The sequence below is a fragment of the Thamnophis elegans genome, chromosome 10 (assembly GCF_009769535.1).
Source record: "Thamnophis elegans isolate rThaEle1 chromosome 10, rThaEle1.pri, whole genome shotgun sequence".
In the NCBI taxonomy this organism is placed as follows: Eukaryota; Metazoa; Chordata; class Lepidosauria; order Squamata; family Colubridae; genus Thamnophis; species Thamnophis elegans.
In genome coordinates, this window is record NC_045550.1 from 65,202,695 (window position 1) to 65,215,355 (window position 12,661).

The 12,661-nt window shown below is 49.0% G+C and overlaps 2 protein-coding genes across 2 annotated transcripts in view; one reads left to right on the forward strand and one right to left on the reverse strand.

Annotated features, from left to right (window-relative positions):
• EIF4G1 (eukaryotic translation initiation factor 4 gamma 1) overlaps positions 1 to 12,661 on the reverse strand; it is a 189,446-nt gene that overhangs the window by 28,239 nt on the left and 148,546 nt on the right.
• On the forward strand, positions 1,503 to 12,342 carry LOC116513860 (PHD finger protein 13-like). The gene is made up of 6 exons (XM_032225129.1): positions 1,503 to 1,827; positions 1,970 to 2,013; positions 7,033 to 7,125; positions 7,253 to 7,778; positions 9,629 to 9,673; positions 10,652 to 12,342. The coding sequence occupies exons 1-6, from the start codon at positions 1,803 to 1,805 to the stop codon at positions 10,876 to 10,878; spliced, it is 960 nt and encodes a 319-aa protein (XP_032081020.1). The 5' UTR covers positions 1,503 to 1,802; the 3' UTR covers positions 10,879 to 12,342.

Genomic DNA, 12,661 nt, shown 5'->3' on the forward strand with positions numbered 1-12,661 from the left:
GAGACTCTAGAAAGAGTTTAGAGAAGAGCAACCAGGATGATCAGGGGACTGGAGGCTAAAACATAGGAAGGATGGTTGTAGGAACTGGGCATGGCTAGTCTAGCGAAGAGAAGAAGGACCAGGGGAGACATGATAGCAGTCTTCCAATATTGGAGGGGCTGCCACAGAGAGGAGGGAGTCAAGCTATTTTCCAAGGCAGCTGAAGGCCAGACGAGGAATAACGGATGGAAACTGAACAAGGAGAGATTCAACCTAGAAATGAGGAGAAATTTTCTGACAGTGAGAACAATCAATCCATGGAACAGAAGTTGCCTTCAGAACTTGTGGGAGCTTCATCACTGGAGGCTTTCAAGAAGAAACTGGGCTGTCATCTGTCAGAAATGGTGTAGGGTCTCCTGCTTTGGGGGTGGGGGTGGACTAGATGGTTTCTAAGACCCTTCCAACTCTGTTAGTCTATATTCAACGGAACAGAAGTTGCCTTCAGAAGTTGTAGCCACTTCATCACTTGAGACTTTCAAGAAGATATTGGACTGCCATTTGTCAGAAAAGGCCTCCTGCTTGGGTAGTGGGTTGGACTAGATGACCTATAAGGTCCCTTCCAACTCTGCTAATCTGTGATCTTTTATTCTGTGAAGTGCCTGAAAGGAGCCCTGGGGGAGGGGTGGGGCACGGTGGCTAAAGTGCAGTGTTGCAGGCAAACTCTATCCAGTTCCTACACACTCAGAATGCCCTTAGGCACAAGAGTAGAACAATCTAGGGCAGCGTTTCTCAACCTTGGCAACTTGAAGATGTCCGGACTTCAACTCCCAGAATTCCCCAGCCAGCATTCGCTGGTTCCCAGCCTTCGACGAGGTGAGTCCCGAACGCGGCGGACTCCCAGCCGGCGGGAGGGAGGGAGGGAAAAGCGGGCATTCGCTGGCTGGGGAATTCTGGGAGTTGAAGTCCAGACATCTTCAAGTTGCTAAGGTTGAGAAACACTGATCTAGGGAAGAGGAAGGAAGGAAGGAAGGAAGGAAGGAAAGAGAGGAGAAGAAGGAAAGGGGGAAAGAGAGGAAGGAAAAAAGAACAAGAAAGAAAAAAAGAGGGAGAGCCTGAAAGAAGGAAAGAAAAAAGGGAAAGGAGCAAAAGACCGAAAAAGAAAGAGGGAGAGAGGCTGAAAGAAGGAAAAACCTTTGCCAGGACATCCAGGCGTAAAGCCGCCCACCTTCCCCTCCTAAACCAGCAGCACCGTCACCCACCCACCCACCGATGCTCGCGACGTCCGGGTGGGGGGGAGGAGGGCAGACTCCCCCCTTCCCACCCACTTCAGCTGATGGACGAATCCAAGGGCGTGAGCGCGGGGGGGGGGCGTAAAGCGGGAAGAGCAGGTTCTCCCGCCCCCCCACCCCGCGCCGGCTTCCGCGCGCCTGCCGCCGCCCCTTCCCCTTCCTCCCCAGGTGGTACTGCCTCCCGCGCCAGTCCTGGATGGGCGGAGCCGGGCCGGGGGAGGGAGGGAGGCGGAGTTGGCGCTCAACAGCCGGCGCCGGTTACAAGCGGAGGGGCGTTGGGGAAGCGAGCGAGCAGCCGGTCCCGCCAGCCCTCGTTGCGTCGCCGCTGGACAACCAACCAACCAACCAACCAACCAACCAACCAACCCACCAAGGAAGGAACGAAGAGAGAGAAGCGCGTCCCGCCGCTGCCGATCCCGCCGCCCACCCCCGCGCCCCGATCCTTCCCGCACCCGCCCGCCTTTGCGGGAGCAGCAGCCGAACGGAGAGGAGCGGACGGGCGGCCGAGCCCAGCCGGCTGAAGGGACGGCGGGGATGAACAGCTCCGAGGAGGACGCAGGTGGGCGAGGAAAGGGCGGCGGGGCCGCTTTGCAAAGGGAGGGAGGGCCTGCCGGGCGAGAGGCGGCGGCGTCCGCGGGGTTGCGCCGGCTGCTTTCCCGTTCTGATCTAACCTCCCCTTCTCCTCCTCTTCCTCCATTCAGGTGCCAGCCCCGTGCCCAGCCCGGGCTTCCCAGCCTTCGACGAGGTGAGTCCCGAGCGCGGCGGACGGGAGGGAGGGAAAGGCGGGCAGCGGCGGGGCAGGGTGAGGGGGAGCAAACCGGGCGGCCGAGAAGAGGGGAAATCCGCTCCGTTGGCCGCCCTCCCTCTTTCCCCAACCGGCCCGGTCTCCCGAGTCGTGGGGGTTGGCGGGGTGGCCGAGAGACCTTCCCCCGCCCTCCGTTGCTTCGGAGCGGGGCGGAGAAGCCGCTTCTCCCGGCGGGGGCGGCGCTCCCGGGTGTCTTTGGCGCGACTGCGGCTCCGCCCCGGCTCCGGAGCCGAGTTTTGGCAGCGGCCGTCCCGCGTTTTCCGACCCCGGGAACCCCTTTTTTCCCCCGGGTTTTTTATTCCCCCCTCGAGGAGGGGCGTGGGGGTCCTACGAAGCGAGAGACCGTCGTCTTCCTCCCGCGAAGTTGCCTCCGTGCCTCCGGGCTCTTTGGCTCAGGACGGCGGCGGCGGCGCCATCTTAAGCGCCGCCCGGGTGGGAGCGTGTGGAGGGGTTGGGGGAGGAGGAGGACGACGACGACCCTCCTCCCGCTGCCCTTGGCTCGAGCCGGACCGGCGTCTTGAGGGGATTTGGGGGGGTCTCGCTGTGTGTGTGTGTGTGAAAGAGAAAGTTCGCCTGGCCCCGGTTTTTTTTGGGGGGGGGGTGTGTGTGAGGGGAACGAGGGTGTTTTGCGCCGGCTCCACGCGCTCAGCTTGTTGGTTTCCTTCACGTTTTAACGGGCACGACTGGATGGCATTTGGGGGGGAGGGTTCCCCCCCCCCGTCCTCCTTAGAAAATTCCCCCTTTTTGAGCGGGGGAGAGGAAAACCTTACCTCGATTCCACCCCATTTTTTGTGGAGGAGAAAACCTTATCTCAATTTCCCCCCCTCTTTTGAGGGGGGGGGAACCTTGTCTCAATTCAACCCCATTTTGGGGGGGGGGAGAAAAACCTTGTCTCAATTCCACCCCATTTTTTATGGGGGGAGAAAAACCTTGTCTCAATTCCACCCCATTTGAGGGGGGGAGAAAACTTTATCTCAATTTCCCCCCTCTTTTGAGGGGGGGGAACCTTGTCTCAATTCCACCCCATTTGAGGGGGGGGGAAGAAAACTTTATCTCAATTCCACCCCTCTTTTTGGGGGGCGGGAGAGAAAAACCTTGTCTCAATTCCATCCCATTTTTTGGGGGGGGGGGAGAAAAGCCTTGTCTCAATTCAACCCCATTTTTTAGGGGGGGAGAAAAACCTTGTCTCAATTCCACCCCATTTGAGGGGGGGGGAGAAAACTTTATCTCAATTCCACCCCTCTTTTTGGGGGGCGGGAGAGAAAAACCTCGTCTCAATCCCATCCCATTTTTTGGGGGGGGGGAAGCCTTGTCTCAATTCAACCCCATTTGGGGGAGGGAGAAAACTTTATCTCAATTCCACCCCTCTTTTTGGGGGGGGGGGAGAAAAACCTTCTCTCAGTTCCACCCCATTTGGGGGGGGAGAAAACCTTGTCTCAATTCCCCCCCCCCTTTTCTTGTAGGGGAAGAAATCCTTGTCTGAATCCCCCCCTCTCTTTTCGGGGGTGGGGGAGAAGAAAACCTTGTCTCAATTCCACCCCTGTTTTTTTTTGGGGGGGGGGAGAAAAACCTTGCCTCAATTATCTCAATTCCCTCCACCCTTTTCAGGGGCAAGAAAACCTTGTCTCAATTCCATCCCCCTATTTTTTGGTGGGGGAGAAAAACCTTGCCTCAATTTCTTTTCCCCCACCCCTCTTTTTGAAGGGGAAATGGGACAAAGCCCCCCCCCCCAAGTTTTGATGTGGATAATTCCCCCTCCCCCAAAAAGAAGGGGAAATTTCCAAGTTCTTGGCTCTTGACCCGCCGCTTTAGTCTCAGGGTTACCCTTGTGGCCCTCCATCCCTGAAAAGATGGATCATAGTTTAGGGCCCTGTCTGTCTGTTGTGAGGATCATTTTCTCCTTTCTTATCTGCCCCTTCCTGTTTTGAGATTTGGCAGGAAAGCTTCTCTTTTTTTTTAAAAAAAAGGGGGGGGATCCCCGTTCCTGGCCTTGGATCCGTTCAGACGACTTTCTCTTCTCTAAATGTGTAACCGGAGGCGCTTTGGGTAACCAGATGGGTGGCCCTTAAATTTAATAGCTAAAAGAGGAAGGGCATTTCTTAGTATGGATAACATACAGAATAACAGAGTTGGAAGGGACCTTGGAGGTCTTCGAGTCCAGTGGTCACCAACCATGGTTTTTATATTGCTCTAAATACTATTATCTTTTTAAAAAATTCATATTAGTGGTCTGCAGGATGTAAAATTATGAATTTAGTGGTCCCTGAGGTCAAAAGGTTGGTTCTACTCCAACACCACACACACACATATCTGTTTAGGCAGCAGGCCCCTACACCATTTCAGACAAATGGTTGTCCAAGCCCTTCTTCAAAACCTCCAGTGATGGAGCAAGCTGTCCCACTGATTAACTGTTCTAACAGTCGGGAAATTTCTCCTTAGTTCTAGGTTGCTTCTCTTCTTGATTAGTTTCCATCCATTGCTTCGTGACCTGGCTTCAGGTGCTTTGGAGAATAGGTTTATCTCCTTCTTTGTGCCAATCTCACAAAGAAGGGGATATAGACAGCTCCTGCTCACCTATCAGTTCGAAAGCAGACAAATGCAAGTTGATAGATAGGTACCTATACCACTTTACTGGGAAGATAACAGAATGTGCCTTTGGTGCATAACCATGCTGGCCACATGACCCCGGAAAATATCTTGGGGCAACATGGGCAATGAGCACCATGACTGACAGAGAAACCTTTACCTTTTAGAGTTCCTTAGGATGTGGGGCAAAGAACAAAGGACCTCCCCCCCCCTTTTACTCTAGAGAGTACCTGTCTCAACTTTGGGGGGGCTGGATCCATGGGCCAGCTTGGCAGGGCATTTCATCAATATTATTGATTAAATTTATATGCTGCCCACCCATCTCACTATCCAATGACATATTGGGTCAATTTGAGCACAGGCTTTTGCAAAATAAAATAATAATAATAGACTGTCCTGGTGTTCTTCAAATTGGGGAGGGAGGATATTAAGAATTTAGCAATCTCCCTTGTTTTGGCTGGAATCTGATCTCGGCTTTTCTTTTGTCTGTAGGCAAGCCAACTTGTTTGCTTTGACTGCATGCCTGCAGGGAAATGTCTCCACACTTCCACACCATTATCATTGTTATTATCATCTTCCCCACTAAATAGCAGGAGAGTTCCTTTCCCTGGAGATCCTGGCTCTGAGATTTACTGCTGGAATTCACTCCCTTTCTCTTTGGTTTTGGAAACGAGAAAAACCACAGGACCAAACTGTCCTTTCTGTTGTGATAAGATATTGGGTGGCCTACGTATTTTCTCCTTGTTTAGAATATCTTGGCTAAATGTCCTAACTGTCAAAAAAAAAACCAGATTTTTTTTTTATCCTTGTGTTTAGTCCTCGGGGAAGTGACAGTATTCATTGAGGCAGAAAGCATGTTTGGGCCATAAAATGCCTTGTGGCATTTTATCCCCACATCATGTCTTAGCTTGGTCTTTAAAATAACTGATTTTCCCTGTTTGTAAAACTAAACCAGTGTTTCTCAACTTGGGCAACTTCAAACTAAGATGGGTGGACTCCCAACTCCCAAGATTTCCCCAGCCAGCTTTCTGGGGCACAGTAGCTTGGAGTGCAAGATAATGAAGACAGGTGTGGAAGTGTATAAAATCACACAAAGGTTAAGCATTGGGCAAATAGGGTTCATAGGGTCCAAACTCAAGGCCATTCATTGAGATTCAGGACTGAGAAGGAAGCATTTTCACCTGATGTGTAATTAAATATTGTTGGCAAGCCATCCAGAGTCACTTTTTGTGAGATTGGTAGCCACATATATGATAGATAGATAGATAGATAGATAGATAGATAGATAGATAGATGATAGATAGATAATAGATAGATAGATAGATAGATAGATAGATAGATAGATAGATAGATAGATAATGGTTTGAGAAGGGGCTGTAGGACAGGAAGGCCTGGAGGAACGTTGTCCATGGGGTCGCGATGGGTGGGACACAAGTTCGCAACTAACAACAACCACAAAAGGGGATGTGGCTATCAAGATTGAGGGCTGTGGACATCACCCCATCTTTGTGGCAGAAGGCTTGAAATATTTGCAGCTGGGAAGCCACAGTGGAAGGAACTGGGTGAGTCCAGGCTGGTGAACTTTCCAAAAGCATTTAGATGTCCACTGGATAATCCAGAAGGCCAGCCCAGATCCTTTGGGTCCAATCAGGGCTCTTCTTGTCTTGGTGCCACACCAGAATCTGCCATGCAAACCAAGCTCAGCCGGTGCTTGAGATGCATTCGCATTTTTTTCCAGCCTGGCATTGATTGTCAGTAAGGTTGAGCAGGACAATTGAGTGGCTTGCCTCTGAGTGAGGGAGGCGCTTACATTTAGATAGCAAGCAATCCACCTTAAAGAGTATTTTGCTCACAGTGTTGACCAAGGATATATTGGCAAGATGATAGATTTTTTTGTATGGGTATGATGGGCAATGATTTATGGAACTGAATAGGATAGTCTAGGTTTTGTCAACCAACTTGCATTGACTGTGTTCTCGTGACATTCCACTTGTTGGGGAATGTCATAGAAACTTTCTATTATTCATGCTCAGCTAGTTCATTAACACTGTAAAAGCACCCAATAAAGGAGAATATTTGTAGCTCAGTTGAAATGAGAGATTGGTTGTTTTCTTGTAGACGTTTCATTACCCAAACTAAGTAACAACATCAGTGTTATAGTAAGGAATGCTGTCTGCTCTCAGTTTATATTCTGGTTACTTGTTGGTCTGTGTGAGTGCGGGGCGTCTTAGGGATACTTTGGTTGGGCTGTTTACTGATAGTTCTTCAACAGTTTCTTGCTTGGGATACTGTTTACTTGATGGTTGCTCTGAAGTTAAACTATTGTAAGGGAATATTGAGATCCAGACTTGTAAAATCCATGTATCTTTGCAGCCACCCCAGAAAAGACAGAGAACTGTAGAAGACTTCAATCAATTCTGCACTTTTGTGCTAGCCTACGCAGGTTACATTCCCTACCCAAAGGAGGTAAGAACGGTTGTCGAGCACTTGGCCCTTTCTCTACCTTCCTGGCCTGGGTGCTGGGCGCTCCCATTCTCTCCCATCTGCCAGAATGCAAATCCCACAGCTTTCTTTTCTTTTCTCCCATCCCCAGAATGAGCCATGGACATGCCGAGGCAACAGGAGCCCTCAGAACAGCACTGGAAGCACCCAAGACAGTGAGAGTTGGGGATCGGCTCAGTCCTGTGATTCCCAAGTGCTTTCAGACGATGGAGGAGGCAGGAGCGGAGCCTACAAGGGGACAGGAGAGCTGCTGAACTGCCCCAACGTAGCCAGTAGCTTTTGCACTGGTCGGCACCAGCAAACCAAGAAGAGGAAACAGTCACAGTCGTCAAAGAAACTCAGCGTGAACCAGGCAACAGACAAGGGCTTGATGCCCCCGAAGGACCATGCACAGAGAACGCCCTTCACGGAAGTGAAGGAGCTGCAATCCTGTCTCCAAAAGATCCCATCCAGACCTCTTTTGGAGCAAACAGAGAAAGACTGTATCCCTGGACTTTACACTGAAGAGAAGACTGAGGAACAGGGGACATGCAAAGAGGAAAGAACCACCTCTGCCTCTTGGGGCGCAGTGGAGCAAAGCACAGAAGAACCGGCAGGAGACGTCCCTCAACTTAGCGGTAAGTCTGCAAGTGATGGTATTCTTAGAATAGGGCTGTCAAACTCGCGGTCTGCGGATCGGATGCGTCACGCGCTGCTCACGCCCAAGCTCAGCTTAGCGAAGGGGGAGAAAAGTCGCGATACATCACATGACAACGACCTGACGAGTTTGACACCCCTGTCTTAGAAGTAATTCAACAAGGGTGACCTCCCCCCTTAACCAGACCAGCTAATTTTGATCCATCTAGGCCATAGGCCTTTAACACAGCCGTTCACTAGAGCAGGGATCACCAACCTTTCGTATCTCAGGGACCATTCAGTTCATAATTTTAAAACCCGCAGACCACTAATATGAATTAGTGACGGGATAGGGTCCTTCAGGCACTTAGCTGGGCTGCCTGTTAGCAGAGAGAAGTGCCCGGGGTCAACCCTGGCTTTGCTGTCCATTGCAGCCAGGAACCTCAAATACATAAGAATGAACGTTTGCCTTGTAGCCAGCCCAGATGCTAGATTGGCCCCCTGAGGCCAAAGTTTTGTGAATCGCCTGGACTCCCAGGGAGGGAGGGGCTGGAGCTACTAAACAGGCAGCCAAGCTAAGTGCCTGAAGGACCCCATCCCGTCAGTGAGCAGGATTAATTGCTCTGGCGGTCCAGCGCAATATAAAAATGCAAAGGTTTTTATTGCGGGCCACCAAAATTTTCTCACGGACCACCAGTTTCGGTGACTGTTGCTCTAGAGCAGGTTTTTCCAACCTCAGGAACTTTTAGATACGTGAACTTCAACTCCCAGAGTTCCCCAACCAGCATGAAGCAGAATTCCCTCCGCCACTTTTAAGACTTATGGGCTTCAAGTCCCCGGAATTCCCCAACCAGCTTGGCTGGCTGAGGAATTCTGGGAGTCCACAAGTCTTAAAGTTGCCAAGATTTAAGAGCCTTGCTTTAAAGAGATCAGCTCCTCCTGTAGATCTGCAATAGACCTTGGCAACCCATGCAGATGTTCATTTTCTTTTGGATACTCACAGCTTCTCCGACAGCCTGAACTTTGGATGCCCTGCTTGCGTTATAGGGTGCAATTGGCTGCGGAATTCTGGGAGTTGAAGTCTACCCATTCAAAAGTTGCTGGGTTGAGAGTGTCTGCCTTAGAGAACTGGTGGAAGTGATCTGACTTGAGTCCTCCCTGGGAATGATCCTATTTTTTAAATAAAATTTATTTTTAATACAAACAATCCATCCTGTCGTCTGGGTACAAATGTTTTGTGCAATAATTAAAACTTACAATCATCTTCATTATTCAATCTTAGCTTAATACCAATACATTAAATGTCTAATACTATAACAATCCTCTTCTTGTTTTATCTAACTCTATTAATACGTTTTCTATATTTACTCATCTACTTTTATTTGATTCTTATACTTATTCTCTATTGATAAAATGATTCCTATATAGTATAATAATTGCTTTGTTCTTTGATTGTCAATGTTAATCTTTTCTTTTCTGCACATTCTAATATTTTCCCAATCACATTCTCCTCTGTAGGAATCTCTTCACTTTTCCAGAAATCCTATTACTTTTGAGGAGTGCCAAATGACGCTATTTTCCCATTGTTAGTGGAGTTTGTGCGTGGAGAGATTAGGCAACATTTATGGTGCAACATCAGGAGCCAATAAGCTTCAAGAAGTTTGATGAATCTCTTGATTGAGAATGGTTGGCTCCTTAACTAAATCAATTAAAGGCATAGTGGCTGCTTTATCCATTTTACATGGCTTTACATACTCTGTTTAGGTTGAAGGACGCTGTGCAAACTGTGGCAGTGAGCAACATAATGTGGACACTCTTCTTTACCTGATATTTCTCTCTCTTCCTCTTGCAGATATGCCTGAAGAGTTCACTGGAGCCTCAGACGCCAAAACAGATGGTGAGTTAAGGGCAGTATTGCCAGCTGCCAGTAGGGGGAGCACATGCATTTTGGTTGAATTCTTTAATAAGCCCAGAGAGCCACAATTCTCAATCCAGGCAATTTTTATGACCAGTGGGGTTCAATTCCCAGAATGCTGTGCTGCTGGGGAATTCTAGGAATTGAGGCACACACGTCTTTATAATTGCCAGGGTTGAGAAATGCTGCCTTGGAGGCTCATTTACATGTATACATCCAAACTAGACTCTCTTGTTTCTCTGTGTCCTATAAGTGGGCACATGCATCATTTTGTATTTATTTATTTGTTTGTTTATTTTGTCATGTTTATGTAGTGTATATTGGAGGTGGTGACCCTTTGAGAGCGGTATGCGATGGAATTTCATTTGAATGTATGCTGATTAGTGTACAATCAAAGTGACAATAAAGTTATTCTTGTTCTATTCAATCACTACTCTAAACTCTAAAACTCTAAACTACAGACATGGCATTTAGAATAGAATAGAATTCTTTATTGGCCAAGTGTGATTGGACACACAAGGAATTTGTCTTTGGTGCATATATCTCACTGTATATAAAATAAAAGATACATTCGTCAAGAATCATAAGGTACAATTTCAAGCGTTTTGCATAAAGGAAATGGTTTGAAAATGAAAGGAAGTTAAAACAGCTAATTTTACAGCCATCTCTAAGGCAGGTGTCCCTAATCGCCCAGGCTGCTGTGTGCGCAGATGCAACTCCACTTGCTCGAGCAGCTTGCACCAATGGAGCGTGCATGCGCTTGCCCGCTGTTCATGTGGAACCATCCCCCCTGCCCCCCCAGTTTGCAAAACCAGAAGGTTGGGGACCACTGCTCTGAACAGTCTTAGAATAAACACTTTACTAATCCCAATATTCGATTGAGGTGTGCTAGCTAAGGAAAACAAACCAGGATGCCGTTCACAAAACCTTTTTTTCACCCTCTTTTTTTTTTTTACACAGAAGACGACGCTTGGGACCTCATCACTTGCTTCTGCCTAAAGCCCTTTGCCGGGCGACCCATGATCGAATGCAACGAGTGCACGACTTGGATACACCTCTCCTGCGCCAAGATCCGCAAGTCCAACGTGCCCGAGGTCTTCATCTGCCAACGCTGCCGCGACGCCAAGCAAGAGATCCGCCGGTCCAACAGAGCCCGTACCGTCCCCCGCAAGCGCTTCTGTGACTGACGGTAGCCGGGAGGGGCGAAGGGCCGCCGCCCTCCAAAGCTTCAGTTGGATTTTGTTTTTGTTTTTGCTGCCAAGACAATCAAAATGCAGGAACTGCCCTAGGGAAGGAGAAGAGACCGGAGGCAGCCCTGGAAATTTCCAAGACTTTTTGACCCGCGTGTCTTATTCCAAATGTTAAAATTGGGGCAGAGGAAGAGACTGGGGTGCTATTGAGATCTCAGGGTTATGCTAGAGCAGCAAATGCACAAATGCCTGGCAGACACGAGACTGTGGGGGTTTTTTGGGGGGGGGGGATTTATCTGCAGGCAATGCACTAAGTTAGCCAGTAGCCTCTCTGCCCTTGTGCAGAGGTGCCTTTTCTCAGCAGCCTAAAGGGAGTCATGGGCCAAAGCAAGACTTCTCTGTGGTACGCTAGCTGCTCGGGCTTTAAATGGATCGGATTATGCACCCCCGTTTTTGTGGTTTGTTCTTTGCCCCTTGGAACAGTGAGTCGGGGGAAGCTCCTCGATCTCTTTCCCAAAAGCACACTTCAAAGGGGCCCAGTCCCCTTCCCCCTTGGGCACACATACACACACAGCTTAGAGAGGGCTCTTTTGCAGCCCATTTAGAGAGCTCCGTTCTGTCCCCAGGACAGCTGGCACCCCACTTCGGAGCTCCCCACCCTTTCAGCATTCGAGCGAGATGCCATGCTATATAGCCAGGCTGGTCGCCATTGGGCCAGGAAAGGGAGTGATAACACTCCCCAACTGTACATACTTGGTATGCAGAGGCTTAGAAAATATTTAGCTCTATCTACTCCACTCACTGGCCTAGCCTAGACTTCCGGTTGCACTACTGTCTCATTTGAAGGGAAGGTGGGACTTGGGGAGAGGAGGGGGAACTGAGAACACGAATAGCTGTAGAGCCTTTTTAGGAGCTAAAAGGGGGGAGACCTTTTTCCCCCCAAGGTAGATGGATGGGGAGGCACCTGGCAGAAGCAGATTGGGTCCTGCTTGTCTCCAGGCTGCTCTTGGGAGAGCAATCTGGGGATTTCTTAAAAAAAAAAAATCTGTGTACTATGCAAATTATTGGTTGTTGCTGGAGAAATTGTGCCAGCCAGCAAGCAAATGCTTGTTTGGAGGTGATTTGCCACTCTCCCCCCCCCCCTGCTCCGCCGAGACTCTTCTGGTTTGACCCATGTGCCTTCTTTCATCTCATCCTTCAGCCGTGCTTCGATCTGAAAGTTTGGTCCCGATAGCACACACAACATTGCAGTCATTTTAGAGTGGGTTTGGAACAGGCTACGCACTGCTTGAGAGCAAAAAAAATCCAGGCCTAACTTATGATCCCACTGGTACCTCTGCTCCCCTTGAGTGTTTACATTTTTTACGGTTAGTCTGTATAAAAATGTAAGGTAGCACAGTACAATGCTGTATACTGGGTATATACCGAGTGATACGTATAGATTAAAATACTTTTAAAGCAGCTCTTCATGCTTCGTTTCAATGCAAATCAAACCACTGCTTTTATCAACAGGTTACATTTGCACACAAGGCTCTTGCCCTAATTTTTCAGTTTGCCAAATACTCTCCTAGTTTAGTTTAAGTGTAATTATTTTCTCATCCGTTTCATAATTGTTTCATCTTGCTTGCTGCCCTTTGTGTAGTCCTCTATGCTTGTTCAGTTAGTGACCAAAGTTACAATAGACACCTGCCCAAAAACTACTATGACCTGGTTCTGATCCACTCCCCTGGCCCCCAACCTGGCAGTTGCATGAACACATTTTGGGCACTGGGCAACTGCC